This window comes from Stegostoma tigrinum, chromosome 27 (genome assembly GCF_030684315.1).
Source record: "Stegostoma tigrinum isolate sSteTig4 chromosome 27, sSteTig4.hap1, whole genome shotgun sequence".
Taxonomy (NCBI): domain Eukaryota; kingdom Metazoa; phylum Chordata; class Chondrichthyes; order Orectolobiformes; family Stegostomatidae; genus Stegostoma; species Stegostoma tigrinum.
Genome location: NC_081380.1, coordinates 19,590,244 through 19,616,039, shown reverse-complemented (window position 1 = coordinate 19,616,039; position 25,796 = coordinate 19,590,244). Strand labels below are relative to the sequence as shown.

At 41.5% G+C, this 25,796-nt stretch overlaps 1 protein-coding gene across 11 annotated transcripts in view; it reads left to right on the top strand.

The window, feature by feature from the left end:
- The window catches only part of auts2a (activator of transcription and developmental regulator AUTS2 a), a 1,178,234-nt gene that overhangs the window by 509,068 nt on the left and 643,370 nt on the right, over positions 1-25,796 (top strand). For all 11 annotated transcript variants that reach the window (XM_048556878.2, XM_059655523.1, XM_048556879.2 and 8 more), the window contains one exon: positions 6,429-6,530. In XM_048556878.2, the coding sequence (XP_048412835.2) occupies positions 6,429-6,530 (102 nt within the window). The remainder of the gene's footprint in view (positions 1-6,428; positions 6,531-25,796) is intronic.

Below are 25,796 nucleotides of genomic sequence, written 5' to 3'. Positions count from 1 at the left end.
AATCCCATTATAAAACTCACCAAATCCGAAACATTTTTGTCTGTCATCTTCCTTGGGCAATGCACTCATAGTGAAAACATCTAATGCCTAAAGCTGTGTTCATGAATAAATACTGCATTAATACCAGGAGCCCATAATACCTTAACCATGTTGATCAGTTGGTCAGCACTTGGTTCTCCCTGAAGTCTTTACTGACAGTTTAGTCATTACGCTCAGATCAAGCTTTGGTGGTGAGCTGAAACCCAACTACATCATTTTTATTTTCACTTAAATTCTGTTTCGCACATTCTAGCCTTTTCAGTCTTCCCAATTTTCTTTGGCTATGCATGCCCAAAGCTCAGGAATTAGCCCCCTTGAAGCTTTCTGCCCTGCTGTCTGTGTCTCACCTCCTTTTCAATGCTTGCTAAAACTTTGCTTTCTGACCAAGCTTTTCATCATTTGCTGTGAGAGCTCATTATAGAAGCATGGAAATAAACAAGACGGAAATCAACCATTCAATCCATCATTGGCTGTGCTGACTCTCTTAAAAGAACAATCTAATTAGTTTCACACACAAAATAAAACCAGAGTTCTGTCATACTAACAGAGACCTTGATGTACCATCCCTGAATCGTGATGGCAGTAAATTGCTAAATTTGTGAGTGGATATGAATATTAAGGTAGAGATTTATTTTCATGTGATGTGTCTCCTCTGGACATTTATTTTACTTCCTGTGTTCTTTCCAGAATTTTTCAACTGATGTTTTGTTCTTCAGAAAATAAAATTAGATATTTTAATTACATTTTTTTTGCGAATTGAATTCTGATGTGAAAATCACAAGTTAATAGACAGCAGAATGAAACAGACCTGTAATTATGGAGCTGTCATATCTGAGAGAAGTAATATTGTAAACAGCAGGTGGCCCTGGATAATGTGGGTTTTACCTCCAACAGGGTATTCTTCCTGAGGCAGCATTGCTTATGTTATCCCTCATAACATAAGAAACGAGGCATGGATAACATGATATTGAAGAATCCAACAGACATTGATTATAGCTTAAGATAATAAAGTGTGAAGCTGGATGAACACAGCAGGCCAAGCAGCATCTCAAGAGCACAAAAGTTGACATTTCGGGCCTAGACCCTTCATCAGAGGAAGGGTCTAGGCCTGAAACGTCAGCTTTTGTGCTCCTGAGATGCTGCTTGGCCTGCTGTGTTCATCCAGCTTCACACTTTATAATCTTGGATTCTCCAGCATCTGCAGTTCCCATTATCATTGATTATAGCTGACTAACTTTCATAAATATTGCCTTCACAAGTATATCAGTGTCTGGGGTCACATCAAGCTGTTAGCTTAAAAAGAACAGTGCGCTTTCAATAGCATGCCATGCTTCATGTGATCCGAGTGAAGATGACATTTGAGACTTTACACCTTCGGGCCAAATGCTTTGATACTGTGATCATATCATGAGTGTGTCTTTTAAAGATATATTGACATTCTGACCATGAAACGTAACACAATACTAATTCTCTGTCACGTGCAAAAGCAAATCTTTCTGTTATATGTCTAGGAAGGTATGGAGTCCTCAGGGGTTTGATAGGAAGTCAATCAATTAATGAGTAGATATCTTACTTTTAGCCAACTTGTTTGGATGTGTTTTGATGCATATCCGTGGCCATCACATTTTGAGGTCAGGCCTGAACCCAGAACATGTGGCCCTGAGATAGCGACATCCCCATTGTGTCAAAAGACCCTGAATAAATGAGTCTCAACTTGCTGATAGATATCCATTTGTTTGAGTTGTAGAATAACATAGTTTGGAATCTTTGATGAGGTGTTGTTCATTGTTCAGTATTGTACTGTCATTGTAACATGCTTATGTACTGATTGGGATGTTTGCAAAGTAAAGGTGCTGTACAAGTGCAAATAATTGTGTTTGTATTGTAAGCAGAAATGTGACGAGTATTCCTTCTACACATAAATTGCAACCTGATGATCTCTTGGTGGCTGAGTTTTATGGCACACGTATGTCATAACCCCATACGTGAGCTTTAGCTCGCTTATAGAGACATAGAGACATACTGTACGGAAACAGTCCCTTCGGTCCAACCGGTTCGTGCCAAGCATAATCCTAAACTAAACTCGTCCCACGTGCCTGCGTTTGGCCCATATCCCGCCAAACATTTCTTATTCAAGTACTTATCCAAATGTCTTTAAAACGTTGTCATTCTACCTGCATCCAGTAATTCCTCTGGACGTTCATTTCACACATCAACCACACTCTGTGGAGAAACAAAAAGTTGCCGCTCATGTCTTTTTAAAATCTTGCCCTTGTTTTTGATGCATATCAACTGAACCAGAGCATCTATGCTGTGGTCACTACAGGTACTAATGTAGCACTTGGCAAATTACACTTGAGTCCATCTGACAGTTGGATGTTACGCTAGGGGTACCGATTTTTTTTATTGGAGTTTTTTTTACTTTTTCAACGACATCTCACCATTCTGTGCCTTCCTATCAATGCCTCATAAGAGTTAATGTAGTTTTTAAAGTGTTAACAGGTTTGCGCTCATTTTTCTTTCAACAGCTAACCATTAAACATCAAAGAAGGATAAATTAGGTTTAAAAACCGTCAGTAATGTGGATATGGTCTTGTTCACATTATTCCAGGGATACATGCTGATTGCTTATTAAAAACAGTTGTAAATTGTGCATGATAAACTAAAATGAGACAGAGTGGAAAAATTCTTCTTTAAATAACAGTGTTATAAAAACAGAACACTTGCTGTGTGGAAATCAATGACAGATGTAGTTCCTGGCAGTTTTGATGGTGCAAGTTAAATGAAAAGGGTGCTGTATAAGTTAATTCCTTGCCATGTTTTGAAGAGTGAGGAAATTAGCCCGTTGGTTGTTGTCAAACGACTGTATTTTGTGAAAAGAAAATTACATTCTGGTATGGATAAAGGGAGCGTTTAAGTTTAAAGTTGAGCGATCCAATAAGTAGTGTTAGAAATTTTGGTTGTATAATATTCCTATCAAAATGAACTCCAACGCTGTGCGTTAAACTGAAGTTGAATTTTTTTTTGGTCTCTACAATTCAAAGAAATGTTTAAGGTTATGAATTCCATCATTTCAAGTATATCAACGTATGGAGCTAAAATATGCAGTGATAGTTACAATAATTCTAATGTTTGACGATTTAAAGTTGAAAGGAAGTTTTGCCAAATTATTATTTTAGTACAGATTGTGTTTGTATATTTCATAATCTTGAAATTGGATTTATCAGATCTTTGACTATTATTCTGTTTTATTATATGTGTTAAAATTGCTGCTCCCAATATGTTCAATTGCAATCCTATAATACTTTGAACTGATCCTGCCTGTCTGGACTACTATGCACTCAAATTGATTTCTGGGTAGCATAAAGGAGTTGTACACATTGACAAACAGTAAGAAGAACGTGTTGTTCACAATCTTGTGTACAAGCCATAAGAACAATGTCCTGTCTCTGCAACTATGTCACAGAATGCTGAGATACAGGTTCCTGTTCATAATAAGCTTCCAGTTTGACAAGAGATAACAAGGTGTAGAGCTGGATGAATGCAGGAGGCCAGGCAGCATCAGAAGAGCAGGTGAGCTGACCCTTGGATCTGGACCCTTCTTCAGAAATGGGGTAGGGGAAGGAGATTCTGAAATAAATAGGGGGGAGGGGGGTGGCGGATGGAAGATGGATAAAGGAGCAGATAGGTGGAGAGGAGACAGACAGGTCAAAGGGGCAGGGATAGAGCTAATAAAGATGAGTGTAGGTGGGGATAGGTCAGTCCAGGGAGGACAGACAGGTCAAGGAAGCAGGATGAGGCTGGTAGGTAGGAGGTGGGGTTGGGGCTTGAGGTGGGAAGAGGGGATAGGTGGGAAGGACGGATAAGTTAGGGAGGTGGGGTCGAACTGGGCTGGTTTTGGGATGCATTCGAGGTGTGGAGATTTTGAAGCTTGTGAAGTCCCACCATCTCCAGTTTGACAAGGCTGTACAAGGACGGTTTGAGTGTGTCAAAGATGCCCTTTCAAAGGAAGGAGACAATATCTGGGAACAACTCAACTTGAGCCCACACTGACATACCTTTCATAGGGTGTAGTTCGAAATTGATAAGGTCTACACATAGATTTTGTGTATCCCTTCAGTTAAAGAATGGTAAACAATGCAGGAAACCAAGAGTATAAATATGTTTGACCTTGCCCTATAGATTTCAATCTTGTATCAACACAGATTTTCCTCAACAGAAATGGTAAATGGAAGAGAAGTGAAAATCTGATGAGACCCCACATGTTGTGACGTTTTCAATTAATAGTCTATATTGGTTGCAGGTGTAGCTTTCACTTGTGGATCAGTTCTTGTGTTGAGATTTCTGGTGTTACTTGTAGCAAAACCGTAAATGTTCTTTATATTCAGATTTGTGATCCATCACACATAGTAAACAGATGAAATCTTCACTTTCGTCTTGTGTAAATCAGTTTGATTACATTTGGGTTCTCTTCCCTGATGAATAGGCATCATGGGTGTTAATTCCACCAGCACGGTGGCACAGTGGTTAGCACTGCAGCCTCACAGAGCCAGGGACCTGGTTCGATTCCAGCCTCGGGTGACTGTCTGTGTGGAGTTTGCACATTCTCCCTGTGTCTGCGTGGGTTTCCTCCGGGTGCTCCAGTTTCCTCCCACAGTCCAAAGATGTGCAGGCTAGGTGGATTGGCCATGCTAAATTGCCCACAGTGTTCAGGGATGTGTAGATTAGGTGGGTTACAGGAGAATGGGTCTGGGTGGGATTCTGTCAGATTTGGTGTGGACCTATTGGGCCGAAAAGCCAGTTTCCACACTGTAGGGATTCTATGGTTCTATGAATTCCAATTGGTGAATGCTTGACACGTTAATAGTAATTGCTCAAAGTACCATTTTTGCACAAAATCTCAAAGACAACTTGTGGAAGATAATGCACAAAAAAGTAATCGTAAGTGCACTAAACATTCTTATATAATATTCACTGATAAGAATTTCTAATTTCTGTTTATGCAATTTAGCAAATGTAATACCAAAAGTGTTAACATGTAAGATTTCTGGGTGCTATACAAATGCTGTCAAACTTTTCAGTTACATAGTTTTCCCCTGTTGTTTTTCTGTTGACATTTTGGATAGCCAGTTTAAGGTTCCTGGTTCCTCATTTCATAGTTTCTTTTCCTTGTCTTACCTTTTAAGACCATGTGAATGCTAACAATGTTGAACCAAGTGGCTGCCAAGTTTAATCTTGATGCATTTAATGAAATATTTGCTAATTTAACTAGGCAGAGGTATCACTTACCACCTATTGGAAAGAGCAGAAAAGAATAACTTTAAACAGTTAGTGTTGACACATTGACTATGCAGAAGACTAAATTACTGTCTATTGGGGCAATATGGCAAAATGACAAGCTTGGTAAGCATCAATATCAAATAACTTGATTCATATTATAAAAGTGATGGATTGGACTTGGCATCATTGGTGAAAATAAATTCTTTGTTCAGATCACTGTGTGCCTTCCACACTTTGAGTCTTTCCTTACTTGTGCATTTTTGAACATTGGATTTGTCGCTTCATTATGGAATCTTTATTAAGTAAAATAATTAGTGGATTCAGATAGTTTTCTGTCTTTAAGTCCATTGAGAGAGGTCTCTCCTCTTTCCAACCAGTATATTATGTCCCTTTCAGCTATTTTTGTGTGGCATGATATGCACATCAGGCTGAATAGTAGCTGCTCGTGGCATCTCATTCTTCTCACATTTCCTATTTAGGCGACAAAGCGATTCACTGCCTTTGACCCAGTTGCAGTCCTCTTAGGAAAAGCATCCATTCAAAGTGCTAATGGCTACAAAAAAGGCTGTTTCATTTTAATTATATGTTTTACTCCAGGGTGTTTTTTTTCTGCTGTTTGCTGTAAATGATGGATGGTGTTGGTAAATGGCAATTTTTTTTCTCTCTCTGACCTCATTTTTATTGTCCTATAAAATACTGCTTGTACAAATGTACTACCATATGATATAGCCCATCATGGTAAACAATTCCCACCGTATTATGTGATACACCTATTTTAGCTTGGTTCATTCTGTTGGCTGTTTGTGCATAAACAGTTAAGAGAGAATCTGAGGGGGGTTGACTATGATAACTGGTTGAAAAATGCACCAAAGCAAGCTAATAAATCCTGACTTGGCTCTGATGAGAAGTTCACAAACATTATGCACTGTTCTCCAGACCGTTAGGCTCAGACATTTGGTTCATATCATTTTCCATTTCTTAAATGTATTTTTTGATTGTGTCTGGAAAATGACTCCTACTGCTTTCTACGAGTTTGCTGCTGGAGACTGATAAGACTGTCCCTACCTCCATCTTTATAGCTTTCATCTTTTTTTCTCTTTGCTTTGTAGCTCAAGCCTTCTCAGCACAGCTGCAGGGACAGTGACAGTGAAAGTGTCAGCAGTGATTCTAAGGCTTCCAACCGGAGCTGCTCACATGAAAGACTGAGTGATGTAAGTATAAGACATCTGGCTAATGATCTTCACCACTGCGCTGCCCTCCATCTCTCTCCCTCCACCGCCACTGCCACCGCCACCCCCCAGCACAAGCCCTCTTTAAATATACACTGTTATCAGCAAGCATTGGGCGTCATGCCGATATATGCACACACCTTTATGTGAAATGTAGGGTGCTTAAATGGTTTGTGTTTGATGTGCTAATTATTCAAAAGTGCAATCAAATTCATGTCGTAATTAAAATTGTCAGTTGGCAGACAAGCTAAGAACTGAAAAAACATGGCATAACAAATGAAGTGAAATGATTCTGTGTGTAGCTATATGATGCTTCATCAGGCGTGAAATTAAATAAGTAATTTGATGTTAACGTCGGAAATTGAATTGATGCCTGCTGTCCCTGTTCTTATGATCCTGCATTTAAAGTAGCCTTGCATTTGTACAGAGGCCCAATCTACTGTGCATTTGATAGACTGTACATTTATAAAATCTTAAGAAAAGTAATTGGTGCACAGGATGAGCACCAGTCTGTGGTGTGGCCTAGTTCTCTCTAGCTATGGGTGTCAATGTCTCTCCACTTATTTCAGAATCTGTTCTATAGTTTTACTCCGCAGACTATTCGGTTAACTTCAGCAAAGTGATGCTGCCTGTGATAAGTACTATTTTGCTCAGATTTGTGATGCCACTTGTCACCATTGCTGTTACCTTCATGTGGTCTCATTGACAGCTGCTTTTCTATTACATCATATACATACCACCAAGTAAGAGAAAAAAAATCACCATTCTTGATTAACTAGAAAGGATAAAAGAAAGTGTTAAATGTAGAAGCATAAATTTATGCAAAAAAGTAAATGGCTCATCAGAAGATTGGGAGAACATTTAAAAAAACAAAGAAGGATGAAAAAATATTAATGAAGTGGGGAAAAAAATAAGACTGCGAGGGAATGAGATAACAAAGTGTGAAGCTGGATGAGCACAGCAGGTCAAGCAGCATCTTAGGAGCGCAAGAGCTGATGTTTCGGGCCTAGACCCGAAATGTCAGCTCTTGTGCTCCTAAGATGCTGCGTGACCTGCTGTGTTCATCCAGCTCCACACTTTGTTATCTTGGATTCTCCAGCATCTGCAGTTCCCATTATCTCAGACTGTGAGGGAAAGCTAGTCAGAAATATTAAAACAGGATGGTAAAAGTTTCTATGATTTCATTTTAAAAAGAACCATTAACAAAGTAAGGAACAAAAACAAAGGTGCTGGAGAAGCTCAGCAGACTGGCAGCAACTGTGAAGGAAAAAAACAGAGTTAATGTTTTGGGTCCGGTGACCCTTCCTCAGAACCTTCCTCCGTTCTGAGTACAGGGCAAGGGGCCTGAAACGTTAACTCTTTTTTTTCCTTCATCGATGCTGCCAGACCTGCTGAGCGGTTCCAGCAACTTTGTTTTTGTTCCTGATTTACTGTATCTGCCGTTCTTTAGGTTTTTATTAACAAAGTTGACATTGATCCTTTTGAAATTGAGCCTGGAGAATTAATGGCAAATAAGGCAATGGCGGATAAATTGAACAAATATTACTACAGAAGATAATAATAACATGCCAGAAGTTGCTCTAAATTGGTAAATTGAAGAAAGGAAGCAATTTGGAGAAGTGGTACTGAGTAAGTAACTGTGAGCTAACAAATGCCCGGGACTTCATCCTAGACTGTTGAAGGAAAAATGCGGCTAGGGAGATACTTGATGTCAAGCTGTGTACAGTCTAGTGACAACTCCAATTAAGGTTGTGTTCTGAACATTTGGCTCGGTATGATCCCCCACATCTGCTTCAGTGCTTAATATGCACAGTATCCATTCTTAAACGTCCAGACTCATCAACAGTGGTAACACAATCTGAACTTACAGATAGTGACTTGATTCTCTGCCATTGCCTAGTGCCAAGGATAGACTGTCCCCCAACCCCATCGCCCTCGGCACCTTTCGCTGCAACCATAGGAAGTGCCAGACTTGTCCCGACACCTCCCCCCTCACCTGCATTCAAGGCACAAAACAAACCTGTCACATTAGACAGGGGTTCTACTGCATCCACTGCTCCCGATGTGGCTTCCTCTACACCTGTGAGACTAAGCGAAGACTCGGACACTGTTTTGTAGAGCATCCGCACTCTGTTCACGACAAACAACACCTTCCAGTCGCGAGCCATTTCAACTCCCCCTCTCTCCTGGACAACATGTCCATCCTGGGCTGCCTCCAGTGTCACAATGAAATCATCCACAAACTGGAGGCGCAGCACCTCATTATTCTGCCTTGGGAGCGTACAACCCAATGGCCCAAACGTGGATGTCACCAGTTTTAAAATCTCTCCAACCCCAGCCTCACCCCATGCCCAACCCTCCCTCTCATCCCCGCCTCCATGACCTGACAGAACCTGTCCATCTTCTCTTCCACCTATCTGACCCTCCCACCTCACTGACCCAATCCCCACTACTACCTATCTGCGCTCACCTATCACCATCCCACCCACCTTCCATAGCCCCGCCCCTCCTCTCTCTATTTATTTCCCAGCTCCTTTCCTCCTTCCCATTTCTGAAGAAGGGTCCCGACCCAAAATGTCAACCTTCCTGTTTGTCTGCTGCCTGGCCAGCTGTTTCCCTCCAGCGCTACATTGTGTTGCCTCTGACTCCAGCATCTGCAGTTCTTGCTGTGTCATATTAAACCTGTGCCTCTGGTTCACAATCCTTGCTTTAATAAAAATAGTTTCTCCCTATCTGTTTTATTTAGATCCCTCAAGATCTGAATACCTCTCAATCCTTGGATAGCAAAACAAAAATGGCACTTATAATGCTGCCCAAAAAAGGAATTGCATTGCGTATACAAAAGCAAACTAGTTGGGTCCTGGAAATCTCAAACGGATACCAAAAATTCTGGAAATGCACAGCAGGTCAAGTAGTATCTGTGAAAAGAGAGAAACATGATATCAGGGCAACGTACTGTCTTCAGAACGAGTTGCATGTTTCAGCTGTTGATGAACATTATGTTTTTGTGGGCCTTCACTAAATGGGAGATTAAAATGAGAGGGTAGAGCAGCAAAAGAAGGGTCGTACTAAACTAGAGCTGACTACACGCCCCCATTGCTGGTGTGGCCTCTCTTACAAGGATTTTTCGCCTACCTGCTCAGGTAGAATTAACGGTTGAATGTCATGGAGTTTGCCTTTCGTGTTCTCTGTTGCTTCTTGTTCGGTGTCGCATACAAACATGAATAGCTCCAGTTGTTGATACAGCATGCAGTGATATCTGTGTTAGGATACAGCCTCTAAGGAATGTGTTGACTTGTAATTCAGGCATGTTTGTCGGCTGGTTTGTTTTTAAGCTCAGTGCTGGCAATGCCAACTGCCCGCAGACCACACTGCCAGTCATTGCTGCTTTTTGTCAGCATTTGCTACATCCAGTCAGTATATTTTTATCACCTGTTGTACGCTACAAAAAAGCCACTCCACAATGGTGTAAATCCTTCTTCATGCAATCTGTGAAGTCTTTGCAGATGCAAGAGTCAACTGCACTGCATACATCCTCAGAATGGCATGTATTTGTGACCATGAAAAACTTCGTTTATCCACAAGGAGGTCAAGCCAGCACATGGATCCCTCTTGGTTCAACCTTGCTTTTGCCAGCAGACAGGTGAGAGGATCAAGAGCATTTTTATTATTAATCTATTTTGCTAATCAACCTGTTGAACGATTTTATGACACACCACTGGAGAAGGTCGGGCACAACCCAAGCCTCCCAGTGCAGGAATAGTCAGTCTACCAAAGAGAGCCCAATAACATCGCTGGGGATCATAAGAATGGCGTAAGAAGCTTCATCTTTCTTTTGAATTTATGACACCTATCTCTATTCTGAGAACAATGCGTTGAACATTGCAGTGTGTGTTAATTAGAACAAGCCTGAGCTGTTCTAGGAGAAATCATTCCCAATCAAAATCCAAAGATGTGCAGGTAAGGTGGGTCGGCCATGCTAAATTGTTTCCGGGGTGTGCAGGCTAAGTGGATTAGCCATGGGAAATGTAGTGTGATGGGGATAGGATCGGGCGTTGGCTGTGGGTGGGATGCTCTTTGGAGGATCGGTGTGGATTCGATGGGCTGAATGGCCTGCTTCGACACTGTACTGATTCTATAATCCTGTCATCATAGTTCACACCAACATGCCAGAGAATCTATCAAAATCAAACTTCTATTCATCTGTTCTTATGAGGTGAGTGGTGTAAATGAGGTAATATTAACCTATCACCAGATGCTCTGAGGGCCTTAAGAATCAAGGTAAATAAAATGATCGTCACAAAGGCCAAGCTGCCCCAGATCATCTTGGTGAAGTAGTTTTGACAATCTGACAACTTGCATACGTAAAGTTTTCAAGAAGATTTGTAGCTCAGGTTGTGGATGAATTTGTAGACTTGCTCACCAAGCCATTAGGTTTGATTGTAAACGTATCATCGCTCTGGTAGGTAACATCGTCAGGGCCCCCCGGTGAAGTGTGTTGCATGTTTATTTTCTGAAGTTATCTCTCAAATGGACACCTTGCTGAACTGAATTTCACAACTTGCAGTGGTAAAGTTTGGATTCACATCCTCTGGGTTATGTTTTCCTGACCAACTTCCCAACACTCAGCCTCACCATCGTCAGCCTATGCTGTCAGAATCCTAACTTGTGCCAAGTCCAATTCACCCATCATGCCTATGCTTCCTAATTTGCATTGCCTCTCAATCCAGCAATGCCTCATTGATAATATTCTCATCCTTGTTTACAAATCTCTCTAATGGTTTCCGCAGCACCATATCACTGAAACTCCCTCCAGCCCTCCAGGCTCTCTGAACTTGTCATGCACATCGCAGATTGCAATTGTCGGCACCCATCTTTGAGCTCTGTAGACCCTAAATCCTGGAATTTATTTTCTAAGCCTTTCTATCTCTCTCTTGTTTAAAAAAAAAAGCTGCTCAAAAGTTAATTAGTGAACCAAGATATATACATGGAGTTAAAGTCATGGCCTGACACTGAATGGCCTTTTCCTATTTCCATTTCACAGTGGCAATTTGCATCACGAAGGATGCATGGAGCGAGAAGCTCAGGTTAGAGGTGAACAAGGTGCTGAAGTTGTGAAGGCTTTCATTCAAGTGGCAACTGGTTAAAGTGGAGGGTGAAACTTGTGGGGAGCGTCTGAAACCTGTGGTAGGATTTAAAGATGATGGCTTCATTCATTCCAGTGTTTACATGCAAGTAAATGTAGCTCAAGCCAAATTGATTATCCATTGAGTAACATCACAACGTGGAGCTTATGGTGCTAAAATACTACTGGATACAAATGTGGAAGATAACTTCATGGCTGCAGATGATCTCACATAACAGTATCTAGATAGAGAAGAGGAGCTGGCTGAGGTAGATCCTTTGGGGAATCCAGCAGTAACAATCTGAAAGTGTGAGGAGAAACCCTTGCTGGAGCTCCAGGATTGTATAGGTAAAAATACGGTGAAGCGAGAGCTGCGCCACAAAACTGGACAGTTAACAAGTTATAGAGCTGGATGAACGCAGCAGGCCAAGCAGCATCATAGGAGCAGGAAGGTTGATGTTTTGGGCCTAGACCCTTCTTCAGAAATGGAGGAGGGGAAGGGGATTCTGAAATAAATAGACAGAGATGGGGAGGCGGATAGAAGATGGATAGAGGAGGAGATAGGTGGAGAGGAGACAGACAGGTCAAAGAGGCGGGGATGGAGCCACTAAAAATGAGGGTAGGTGGGGAGGTAGGGAGGATATAGGTCAGTCCAGGTAGGATGGACAGTCAAGGGGGCAGGATGAGGCCAGTAGGTAGGAGATGGGGGTGCATCTTGAGGTGGGAGGAGGGGATAGGTGGGAGGAAGGACAGGTTAGGGAGGCGGGGACAAGCTGGGCTAGTTTTGGGATGCGGTAGTGGGAATGGAGATTTTGAAGCTTGTGAAGCCCACATTGATACCATTGGGCTGCAGTATTCCCAAGTGGAATATGAGGTGCTGTTCCTGCAACCTTCGGGTAGCATCGTTGTGGCACTGCAGGAGGCCCAGGTTGGACGTGTTACCTGAGGAATGGGAGGGGTAGTTGAAATGATTTGCGACTGGGAGGTGCAGTTGTTTAGTGCGAATCGAGCGTAGGTGTTCTGCAAAGCGATCCCCAAGCCTCTGCTTGGTTTTCTCGATGTAGAAGAGGCCGCAACGGGAACAGCAGATGCAGTATACCACATTGGCGGATGTGCGGTTAAACATCTGCTTGATGTGGAAAATCTTCTTGGGGCCTGGGATGGGGGTGAGGAGGGAGGTGTTGGGGCAGGTGTAGCACTTCCTGTGGTTGCTGGGAAAAGTGCCGGGTGTGGTGGGGCTGGAGGGGACTGTGGACCGGACAAGGGAGTCACGGAGAGAGCGGTCCCACCAGAACGCAGACAAGGGTGGGGTGGGAAAAATGTATTTGGTGGTGGGGTCGGATTGCAGATGGCAGAAGTATCGTAGAACGATGGGTTGAATCTGGAGGTTGGTGGTTGGTACGTGAGGACGAGGGGGATTCTGTTTGGGTTGTTAATGTGGGGACAGGGTGTGAAGGATGAGTTGCGAGAAATGCAGCAGACGTGGCTGAGGACGTTCTCGACCACTGCGATGGGGATGTTGCAGTCCTTGAAAAAAGAGAACATCTGAGATGTATGGGAGTGGAATGCCTCATCCTGGGAACAGATGCAGTGGAGGCAAAGGAATTGGGAGTAGAGGATGGCATTTTTTTCCGGAAAGTGGGTGGGAGGAGGTGTATTCTAGGTAGCTACGGGAGTCAGTGGTCTTCAAATGGATATCGGTTTCCAGGTGGTTGCCGGGAACAGCACCTCATATTCTGCTTGGGAACTCTGCAGCCCAATGGTGTCAATGTGGACTTCACAAGCTTCAAAATCTCCCCACCCCCTACTGCCTCCCAAAACCAGCCAAGCTTGTCCCCGCTCCCCTAACCTGTCCTTCCTCCCACCTATCCCCTCCTCCCATCTCAAGCCCCACCGCCATCTCCTACCCACCAGCCTCATCCTGCCCCCTTAACCTGTCTGTTTTCCCTGGACTGACCTATCCCCTCTTTACCTCCCCACCTACACTCACCTTTATTGGCCCCATCCCTGCCTCTTTGACCTGTCTGTCTCCTCTCCACCTGTCTTCTCCGCTTCTATCTGCCTCCCCCCGCTCCCTATTTATTTCAGAATCCCCTTCCCCTCCCCCATTTCTGAAGAAGGGTCTAGGCCCGAAACGTCAGCCTTCCTGTTCTTCTGATGCTGCTCGGCCTGCTGTGTTCATCCAGCTCTACACCTTGTTATTTCAGATTTTCCAGCATCTGCAGTTCCTACTGTCTCTGGACAATAGAACAGAGCATTTGAAGGCAAATGGAACAGCTAGTTATGTCAAAAGCTATAGAAAGCATGAGGAATGAAGGGTAAGTTATTAAAATCATAAGGTCACATTCACAAAGAATTTTGTTTGTGACTGCTTGTTTGGGATGTTCCAACATTGCGTGATGAGAACTTCTGGGAAAGATTCAAATCAGGAGTTCTAGGAAAAATAAGAATAGATTTGGGATCAACATCTAATTCAACAGAAGTTTATGAGAATGGAGGATTCTCTGGGGATTTGATGGAGGGGTGATAGCTGTGGTTTTAACAGAATGAAGAACCAGAGAAGAAAACATTGATGTCGTCAGCAACTTTGAGAGACTGAAATGGTTGTTTAGTTAATAATTAAATGACAATGCGATCTAGGCAAAAGAAGTATTTCTTACATGGGTGAGAAGGGCTTGCCTGATCTATGTGTTTGAAAGGAGAAAGAGAAGAAAAAGAATTGGGCATTTTGGTTAAGGATAAGGTTGGATACACTGGAGGAAGCCTGGTTTTAGCAGAGATGAGTAAAAAAAAGCAGAAAGAACTGACTAGATTGTGCATCTCTTTCAGTGGCAAACATAACCCTTTTTGTTACATGTGATGATAAAGGAGGCAAAAGAAAAGGAGTTTACATAGGTAGTTGCTTAACGGAGAAAAGAAGTCAGGATTAATTTAACTGTCCTAGGTCTAGTCTACATTGGAGAAACCAAACCCAGACTGGGTGACCGCTTTGTAGAACACCTCCGGTCTGTGCGCAAGCAAGACCCTGACCTTCCCATAGTTGGTCATCTTAACACAGCATCCTGCTCACGTGCCTACTTCTGTCCTTGGCATGCTACAGGGTTCCAGAGAATCACAATGCTAACTGTAGGAACAACATTCTGGACTTAATATTGAGTTCAACACCTTCAAGTTGTTAACCGACTCCCATTCCTTCTCTTTTAGCTTTACTTGTTACATTCTCTGTCACCATGTCCCCTCTCCCCTCCCCCCACCCCAGTGGGACTGCCAGTTCTTTCCAGTCTGGCAGTCAGACACACCATTGTTCTGCCCTTCTCACATTCAGGTCACTTAATCTGAATTATCAACACGTTTTCTTCACCAGCATCATACATTGCCTCCCCCCCCCACCCCCCCCACCCCACCCTCACAATAGCATAAATGCTGTCCCCTCTACACTTCACTTTGATGCTATGATGAAGAGTAACCTAGACTCGAAATGTTAGCTTACTCTGTCTCCATGGATCCTGCCTGACTCTCTGTGATCTCTAGCATTTATTGCTTTAAACCTCTCCAAGAGTAGTGTAACTTCAATGGGTGGGAGTGTGGAACTGTAGAACTTCACTAATCTGGTGATGGATGGCCGCACCATTTTTGTAATAGATATACCCTCAAGTCTATCCCCATTGGACTTGAGGGAGAGACGATGGTGAGGTATAGTCTAGACTGGTTGACACAGTATGGGTATGTAAAAAGTAAACAAGAAAAGATTGATCATTATATTAGAAGATTGCTAATGTGTGCTTAAGTACAGAAAGCTAAGTAGTAAGTGAGAATTTCACAACTTTTCTGAGGTGAGGATGAATACATATTGAGGGAGTCTATAAATTTCGACAAACACAGTGAAGCCATATGTGTCACTGTGACCAGGTTTAAAAATGGTGATGGTTCTGACCTCCCTTTCACCTCATTTTCTCTTTTTTTATAAAAACTCCTGTCTGAAGTCCAGTACTGAATGAAAACGATCCCTCTCTGTTGTTGCAGCTACTAGACTTCACATGGAATTTTGCAGATGGTGTAGACAAGTTCTCATTTGCTTGTCCGAGCTGACAAAACCTGTTTGATTCAACTGACATCAGCGCTGGTGTGTTCGGTTTTACCTTGACCTCAAGTTATTGAAAATCTTGTAAAGAGCTATCAAAATAGAATATGTTATAATTGGTGTTTGGGCACGAGTTGGATTTGCTGTTTGAACAAACAGGATGTTGTAGTTAGTGTGGTTGGTATTATTGAGAGCCAAGAGTCTACTCTAATATTCATCTTTGATCTTTCACTTCAGATAACATGTAGTCTTCAACCTTGACAGCTTAACTTCAGGCAAAGAAAAAAGTGAAATGGGTTGCCCTTATTAAAAAATAAGAATGAACAATGAAACTATTTAAACAAAAAGGTTTTTCAGCTGCAGTGAAAGCATGGACATTCATTGTTTGAAGACAGCAATATTTTAGTAATAGATTAAAAGCAGTGCAATTTTATGTATTTATTATTTCAAATTCATTTTTTAAAATTTTAAATCTGGCATTCCTGGTGTGTGTTATTAATTTTTTAAAAGAGTAGGCTTATGTTGAGAAACTGCAGCCCCTAACTTTGGGCCAGAAGAATTGTGTTAAGTCATCGGGATTTGATGGCCACAGAAGGCTCATAAAAAGGTAGAAGAGAATATTAAGTTATTGTCACTTGTATTTTTCCAAGAAGTACAATGCAAAGTGTTTAAGTCGCCATACTCCAGCATCGATATTAATAACAGAAATCATATATAAAAAATTTAAGATATTAGAAATGGATATAACCTAGAGATGAGCTTCAAGAATTGAAGTGATGCGGCAGTTTAGGATTGTCCTTGGGGGGGAAAGAAAAGCTCATTGACACATGACAGGAAGCACATGTTCTTTGTAGTTTGTTTCGATGACTACATCAAGCTTTGTCATTATGGGGCTGGGCGGACCAGGCAGGAGCTGCAGGTATTTGTTTCTGTCAGTTTCAGTCACTGCTTTCCGTATTTCATAGAATGTGGTGATTCTATTTCTGCTCCCCCCCCCCGACACTAATTTTTGCTGTAATGAGTCTTATTTCAAACCTTTGATCAAGAATGTGGCACTGGTGTACTGATGAAGAAGGGCCCTCTGCCTCCTCTCCATATTTGATGCCAGACCTGCTCGGTCTTTCCAGGAATTTCTGTTTCTGATTTATGTAGAATCAAGTGTCATTTAGATACCTTATATATATATATATATATATATATATATATATATGTGGCAAGAAATACAGTGGATATGTGAAGTTGGCACATGGTATATAACAGTGGCTCACGATCATACTGAATGGCAGAGCAGACACCAGTGGCATCATGCCAAAGAGGTTGATATTTCAATCAGTAAATCCTTCCGTTGGATCAATGGCTGGCTGTAAGCATGGGAGCGGTTTCCAGTCAACCATCAGCAGAAGACTGTGACCTTAAAGTACAACAATAGACCAACACAGAAACGCTGAAAATGCCACTGTCATTTAAGGACACAGTTGATTAACAATTGCAATGAAGAAAAACTATTTTCTCAAATAATTATCTAAAATGCTCTTCCACTGTACTGGAAGTGAATGTAGTACACTCATTAAAGGTAGATTGCTTGATGATGTGTTTTTGGTACCACCTTATCTGGGCAAATTTACCCCCAATACTGTGAGCTACGTTTTATAGAGATTGGGGGAGGAAATAAATTGATTTGCCTTCCTCTAAGAAAAGTTGGTCACAAACTTCAAAGGAGCCTCTTTTACCCTGCCCCCACTGCCCATCCACAATGTCGTGCTGTGAATCCTCCCCTCGGCGAAGGGAGGCCCTGCCCTTCAGAGCTGCCAGCCAATCAGATTGGTTGGTGGCTCTTCCATTCCCAGCAGCACCCAAAGACTGTATTGAATGCTGCTGGAGTTCCAAGGAAGCCCATGAAGAATGATAATGGACACCAGAAACTGATAAGATGCAATGTTTTTGTGTGCAGAGGAATTGAGCACCCTAATGTGGAAGGTGTTAGAGGTCAAATGGGGAGGCACAGTGTAGAGGTATGATTTTATTGGAGTGAGGCTGCCACTGATGGGCACAGGGCACCCCCATGTCCCCAAAGAAAGTGCCCCTTCCCCAACCCTGTCCTTTGTTTCCACCATTGCAGCTACTTTGTGAAAAAGCATATTCATATTTATTCCTCCTTCTCCTGCTCAGTGTAGATATTTTCTAATCAACCTCTTCAGAGGTGCTATTGCACAATTGTGGGAAAGGGGAGGAAGCTACAATATGGGCTTCGTTATTCAGAGGTAGGGACACTATTTCTGCACCCAGCGCTCTCCCACTGCTCAGTGTAGTGCGGCAGGTGGATTGAAATCCTTAAATGGCCACCGAAAGGGTTCAATACGACGAAGGGTTTGTGGGGGAGGTTCTTTTGGTGTAGTGGTAGAGTCCCCAATACCAGGAGACCTGGGTTCAAGTCCTCCCTGCTCCAGAGGTGCATAATAACGTTTCTGAACGGGTTGATTAGAAAATATCCAGGCCTATGTTTTAGCAAGTAAGCGGGTGATTTATCCAATCTCTGCATTATGGCGGAGAAATGAAACAACACAAAAAGAGCAAACATAATCTTTGTTTATGGGGCCTGTAGTACATACCAATCAGGAAAAGACAGAGGATCAAACATCGAGTCAAATTTCAGGCAAGTGTAAGAATAATAATGCAGTAACAGTGAGGTGTTTTAACTATCCACATATCAGCTGGGATAGTTTTGGTGTGTGAGAGACAATAAAATTCTCAAATTGCTTCCAAGAGAACCTCTCTAATCCATACACAGAAAAGCCAACAAAGTATTTTCCAATAAAGACAAAATGTGGGTCCAGGCCTGAAGAATCCTGGATTTCAAGGGCAAAAAACAGTTAGAATTAAGAAACAAAAAGCAGAAGCCAAATGGTTTAATAAAACAGAGTTCCTAGTGGGGTATATAAATGCGGGCGGGAATCTTAAAAATAGGAAAGCGTGTGTGTGTGTGAATGTGTTGGCAAATAGAGTAAAAGAAAACCCAAAGCATTTTTAAAATTACTTAAAAGAGCAAGAAAATAAGTAGCGCCCACTAGGGACAAGAGAGGTAACCTGTATTTGGGCACAGTTCTCAATGAAGCTTTGCAATAGTCATCACACTGGAAATAGTCAATGCAAGTAGAGAAATGAAGATGGAGGACTGTGATATATTAGAAGAAATGAACATAGGGAGAGAGAGAGATCCTCATTGATTTAGCAACCTTAGAAAAAGATAAATCCATCAGTTTGGATTAGTTATATCCCAGACTGTTGAGGGAGGCAAATAGGAGATATCATCCTTTGGAGAAGGAGGATTAATGTAGTCAGATCTTCGTAACTGGTTCAGACACAATGAGCTGAATGGCCTCTTTCTCTACTGTAAACACCTCCATGAGTTCATAGATCTGTGAGAAAAATGAAGGAAATCTAGCTGGTTGGAATTAAACCTATGGAAGATCAAGTTATTATTGGAGGTATGCCATCTCAGCTCTTGGACATCACTGCAAGAGTTCCTCAGGGTGGTATCCAAGGCCCAGCCATCTTCAGCTGCTTCGTGAATGACCTTTCCTCCATCCCATATCAGAAACTGGATGTTGGCTGATAATTGCACAGTGTCAGCACCATTGATGACTCTTTGATTACAGCAGTCCATGTCCAAATGCAGCAAAACTTGGACAGTATTCATGCTTAGGCTGACAAGTATCAAAGAACATGCATGTCGCACAAGTTGCAAGCAATAACTATCTCTTAATAAGAGCAAATCTAACCGTTGCACCTTGACATTCAATAACCATGCTGAATTCCCCTACTACCAACATTTTAGAGGCTTAAGAAGCCTGGCTGGATGAGTGCAACTCCAACAACATTCATGAAGCTTGTCATCGTCCAGGATAAAGCAAGCTTCTTTGTTGGCACTACAACCCTAAACATTCACTCACTCCACAATTGATGTATAGTAACTGCACTGTGCATCATCTACAAGATACAGTGCAGAAATTTTCCAAGTCTCCATAGACAGCACCTTCCAAATTCATGACTACTACCCTCTAGAAGGACAAGGGCAGCAGATACATGGGAGCACCACCACTTTCAAGTTCCCTTCCAAGCCATTCTCCATCCTGGCTTAGAAATACACTTCCACTTCTTCAGTGTCACTGTGTCCAAACCCATTCTGAGTAGCATTTTGGGTGTAATCATTATCCCTTTTAAGCTACACGTGTGCTGCCGTTCTAAGTTTCCGTATGTGGATCCTGGGATACCAAAGCTGTTCACACCATTTTTTTCTGGTTTTGGAAGTCACTTCCACATAAATACCTTGGAAGTCTGTGCAGAAGAAAACAAAATAACAGGAATACTGAGTGTAGCTTCAGAAAACAAGAACTGCAGTTGTTTAAGAAGGCAGCCACCACTACCTTTTCGAGGGTAACTGGGGACAGGCAATATATGGGGCTCAGTTGTGAAACCAAATCCCTGAATAAAGACAAAAAACCCTGATTGCTGCAAAGATCTGAATTATTAATCACCTAACCATCTGCTTTACTTAATTACTTCTATTTCATGTAAGTGGGACAGTATATTTGTTGAATAGAGTCTTATCAGCAATATTTCCAATTGTGGCCCAACTGTAGACAACTTACACTCAAATAGTTGGACGCTGAGTGTTAAGACTAAAATTTGTTTGGCATTACCCTCCCCAGATATGGAGGGTTGCTGTTGGCAATTATTCAGATTGTGTTGCATATTGATGGAGCAGCATCTCTTTCTGTTAGTAAACTTGAGGACAGTGCCTTCACATTATGAACGGATAGGCCACATGTTGATAATTTGCATCAAACCTTTCAGGTATTGTCTCATCCTGGAATTGAATAAAAGCTGTGTCAGAGAGGCTGAAACAGGACATTTATTACTTCTGCAATACACAGTGAATTGCAGACTGACAAACGTAGTCTCCCCCAGGTGCCTAAATGACTTACAGACAAACATGCTTCATGATATGGTCCCTCTCACTTGTACTGGTCGTAGAAGGACATTCGTCTCATTATGTCTGTGTTCGCTGTTTGCTGCAGCTATTTCCCCACTGTTTTTCACTGTACCCCATAGCCATGAAACCTCCTCCACTTCAAATGTTTCCCCTTTCCTAAAAGATGAAACAGACTTTGCTGTCACACCAGAAGGAGTCTAAGAATTCTGTGCTGTAACAACTTTGTATTAAATGAAACAATTTTCTCCTAAATTACACCCTCAGCCTTTTTATATTGGCAAGCCTCGCTGGCTGTGAGGAAGCAATCTTCTAGAACTTTCAATGTCAAGATTCTTGTAAAGCCTCTATTTACTTAATCTAATGCAAAGTTTTACACCACTAGTGCCATGCTGTTAAATCATCACGTGAATGCCCTCTATGGCTTTAATGTCTTTTCTGTAATCATCGTACAATCTATGTTTCTGTTGCTGCCACCTTTTCTTTTATGACTTTATCTCGTGCACTAGCATTTTAAAAAAAAATAATCTATTTCAATCCAGGTCTCCTCACTTGTACATCTACCAATGAATTTTTAACTAAATAGTATTTGCTTTATTTAACTATTCCATACATTTTGAAATATTCACTGATTTTATCTTGTGCTTCTCTCATTGAGAGTTCTGGTATTGGATTGAGATTTGCCTTCACTGTATTTAGAAGTGGTCTTGTTGTTACAACCTGACACTGCAGCCATGTTGTTTGTGCAGAAAGATTCCTGTTTGAGGAGACATCTTCTTTTGATTTCTATTTATTTTGTGTGATGTGGGTGTCACTGGCTAGCCAGCAAATCTTGCCCATCCCTAGTTGCCCTTGAGAAAGTGGTGGTGAGCTGCCTTCTTGAACTGCTGCATTTTTTATGCTGTGGGTTGACCCACAATGCTATTAGGGAGGGAATTCCAGGATTTTGACCCAGCAACAATGAAGGAACAGTGATATATTTCCATGTCAGGATGATGAGTGATTTGGAGGGGAACTTGGAGGTGGTGGTGTTCCCATATATCTTCTGCCCTTATCCTTCTAGATGGAAGTGGTCGTGGGTTTGGAAGGTACTGTCTGAAGATCTTTGGTGAATTTCTGCAATGCATCTTGTAGAAAGTACATACTGCTGCTACTGAGCATCAGTGGCGGAGGGAGTGAATGTTTGTGGATGTAGTGCCAATCAAGCAGGATACTTTTTCCTGGTGTCAAGCTTCCTGAGTGTTGTTGGGGCTGCACTCATCCAGGCAATTGTGGAGTATTCTAGCACACTCCTAACTCATGCCTTGTAGATGATGGACAGGCTTTGAGGAGTCAGGAGGTGAGTTACTCGCCGCAGTATTCCTAGCTTCTGGCCTGCTCTTGCAGCCACTGCGTTTTTGTGGTGAGTTCAGTTGAGTGTTTGGTCAAAGGTAACCCCCAGGATGTTGATAGTGGGGGATTCCGTGATGGTAACGCCATTGAATGCCAAGAGACGGTGGTTAGCTTGTCTCTTATTGGTGATGGTCTTCAATGTGGAACATCTGCTAGATCCTGTCTATGCTTTAACAACTATTTTTGTTGAGGTACATTAGCACAATGCACAAATAAAACTGATCCAATGGCAATTTGCAGATTTCCCATTAATTGAACATTAATAAGAATTTAGGCAACAATTTTTTAACTGTGTTGCACGAATTATGTTAATGTGGTCAACAACTATAAACAAGTTAGGAACTTAAAGAGGGAGCAAATGAATGATTGCCTCATTAAGAAGGGCATAGGAAGTAATTTTTAAATAATCCAGGCATTAACTTGATGCACAGAAATAACTTTATCTCCCAGTGTACCTGGACATTTAAATTCTACAGATTCTCTTAGACCAATAATTTTATTCAGGTTGTAACTTTTGTGTTGTAATTTATATGCATTACTAATATGTAAGAATGACATGGCAATATAAGTTGGAAAGTTGGACCAAAAGATTTGAGTTTTGATCAGAGTTTGCTGTCAATAATTCATTCTTAAATATTTGTGTTAGAGAGACTCAATTTCTTGCAGAACAAAGTGAGGACAAGGTCCTTTGGGATTGATCAGTTGTGCTTCTCAAAAAGTTGTTGACAAAAGATATGGTCACAGATCGTTACATTACTTGTAATCCCAAGTTTTGAATTCAGATCCTACATGGTAGCTGGGGCATTTGAAATAAATAAATGTGGAATTAAAAAAATCACTGGCATTGCTAATGGCAGCCAAGAAACTTCCAGGTCATTGTAAGAACCCATTTTGTTCTTTTGCCTGAAGGAATATTGCTTTTCTGCTCAAGCCTGTGTGTTGCCTAAAGCAGGGTAGTTGATCCTTAACTGCCTTCAGAGAAGATCTAACAAGCCAATCAGCTATATTGGGATGGACAAAAAATGTTGACAGTGAATTAATGAATGAAAAAGTGCGTCAGTGAAAGATGACAGAAGGAAGATGAGGACAAAAGTTGTATTTTTTTAAAAGAATGTGGCATATCTGACTTCCCACCTGAAATCAACGTACTTTGAAGTGAATGGAGAATGAAATCTGTGGCAATGTGACCAACATTGCTGTTGACAGTCTTTTCAAATGTGAACACACTGCACCTGAATATGTTAGACTGGAGTAAATCCAGTTAGTGGCATATAAGACAGATTTGGTATCTCTCTAAAATGTACTTCATAAACTCATAATAAAGGCATTGTTTAATGTACCTGTGTGAATCTGTTAGCATTTTGAAGTGTACTGAGCTGTACAGAAAGTGGAGCATGACTTGGCACAGGTGAAGCAGCCAGTTATGTGGAGAAATTTCACTTCTTCCACCTAGTTACCTTTCTCGACAGGTGCATAACATAGATATTGACACTGTGGTGTCACCTCACATCAGCACATTGTACTTCCCACTGACTGGAAATGAGTAGACTCTTTGAAAGCTAATTACAGAATAACACAAGATTGCTATTTACATAGTGTTACAGATGGATTTACCAAATTGAATGTTTTATTACTGTCTTGAAAAAAATAGCAACTTTCTTTTGATTTAATTATAATGAATTATTTTACACTTTAAGTTAGTTGATCTGGCTGACTAGATGGTAAAATGTTATTCTATATTATTGATGATTTAACTGTTTGGAAAGTTTGGTAGGCTAAAAATGGCCACAGTAGAAGTCAAGCAATCCCAATTTCCCATGCATTAGAGGTAGAAACAGGGATTATAGCATTAGCTGTGGTTCATTAATTACTTCTCTGAGTTCCAGGTTGTGGCGTGTGTAAAATGTTGCACTACATTATTTTCTTCATGCTGTGGTGTCATGACTGGATTAGGTTTAAACTGTTATGGCCTGAAGAACTACGTAGCTGTTTCAGTTGAGCACAGAATTGCTTTGTGTCAGGAAGATAAAGGTGTCTGGTTACGAGGAGGGAGCCTGGGCTTGGGTCTTGGGTTAATTGGGGTTTTGGTGTGGTCTGATGAGGCTTAGTCAGGGAAGTGTGTGCAGCAGCTGGTAGATGAGGGAGAGATCCTATGTTAGAGAGTACCATAACTGATAAAAGTTTAGTTCTCGTGAGACGCAGATATCGGGACCAATGGAGCAAAGTATGTCAGCAGCCTTGGGAGCTCCAGGATCCAGGAATGAGTGAGCAGTTTTTGAGACAGACTCCCGGTGGGTACTGTGACAGATGGTATCTTAGATCTGTGACTGGTGACCCACATGCACCTTTTCAAACTTGGGTTTCTGGATGGGGTAAAGGGTGCAGTGGCAAATAGATTCTCTACACAGTTGGCTGATCTGCAATTACTATGTTATGGTAACAGTAGTATTTGTATTGTATGAGCAGCAATCAGATGCACCTTTCATAGTCACTCTGTCTGACATCCAGGACCATGCTTTTTTCAGTGCCATATCTATCCCTTCCTTGACTGGTGTCTGCACCTCTCACTCCAACATGATAACTGTGTGATACTCCCCGGTGACATTTTTTTTTACTTTTCCACAGTGTCATGCACCATTTCACACCCAAGGACAAAAGAAAGAAATAATGCAAAAAGGACATAGTAGTAAAGATGAGGCAAAGCATGAGCATGAAATGGGAAATAGCGATGTAGGTTGAAAATAGAGATAACAATTAAAGGAGAATTGCAGCAACACAAAAAATGGTAGGGAAATAATATTTCCTGATTGATTACAGGCTGCCAGAGGAGGTCAATTATGTATTAGTCCAAATAAACACAGATAACAGATAATAAAGGATAAATCAATCTGTAGGGAGGTGATGACATAGTGATGGGATTAGTTATGCTAATGTTCTCGGGGCATGGGTACAAATCCACTGTGATAGCTAATAGAATTTTAAATTTGTTTTTTGTTTTTTGTTTTGTCTATTTTTCTTATCAATCTGTTTAAAGATGTTATTACTGACCTCTAGAGCAGGTGCAACTTGAATCTGGGCCTTCTAGTGGAAGAGTTGGGACACTACCACAGTGCCACAAGAGCCCCCTCCATATTTCCCATGGAATTTTAATTCAAGATTTATTAACTGAATTTAAAGCTAGTCTAATTGTGACCATTGAACTATTGCTGATTGTCATTAAAAGCTCATACAGTTTGTTAATGGGAAGGAAGTCTGCTGTCCTTACCTGGTCTGACCTCTTTGTGATTCCAGATTTACAATTATATGGTTGACCCTTAAACACAGCTAATGATTGTGCACCTAAAAGATGCATGAGAGCACGACCACCTGCAAGTTCCTCTCCAAGCCACACACCATCCAGACTTAGCACTATATCTATATCATTGCCAAGTCAAAAGCCTGGGACTTCCATTCTCCTAGTACAGCTGGTGTACTTACCCTTGTGGGCTACAGCAGTTCATGAAAGCATCTCATCAGCACCTTCTTAAAGGCGATTAGGGATCAGTAATAAGTAATGCCTAACCAGTGAATAAATCTCATGAATGAATGAAAAAATATTTGTAGTCCACAGACCATCTAACAGAGGAAGGGAAATGTAGAAAATGATATACAGACAAATTA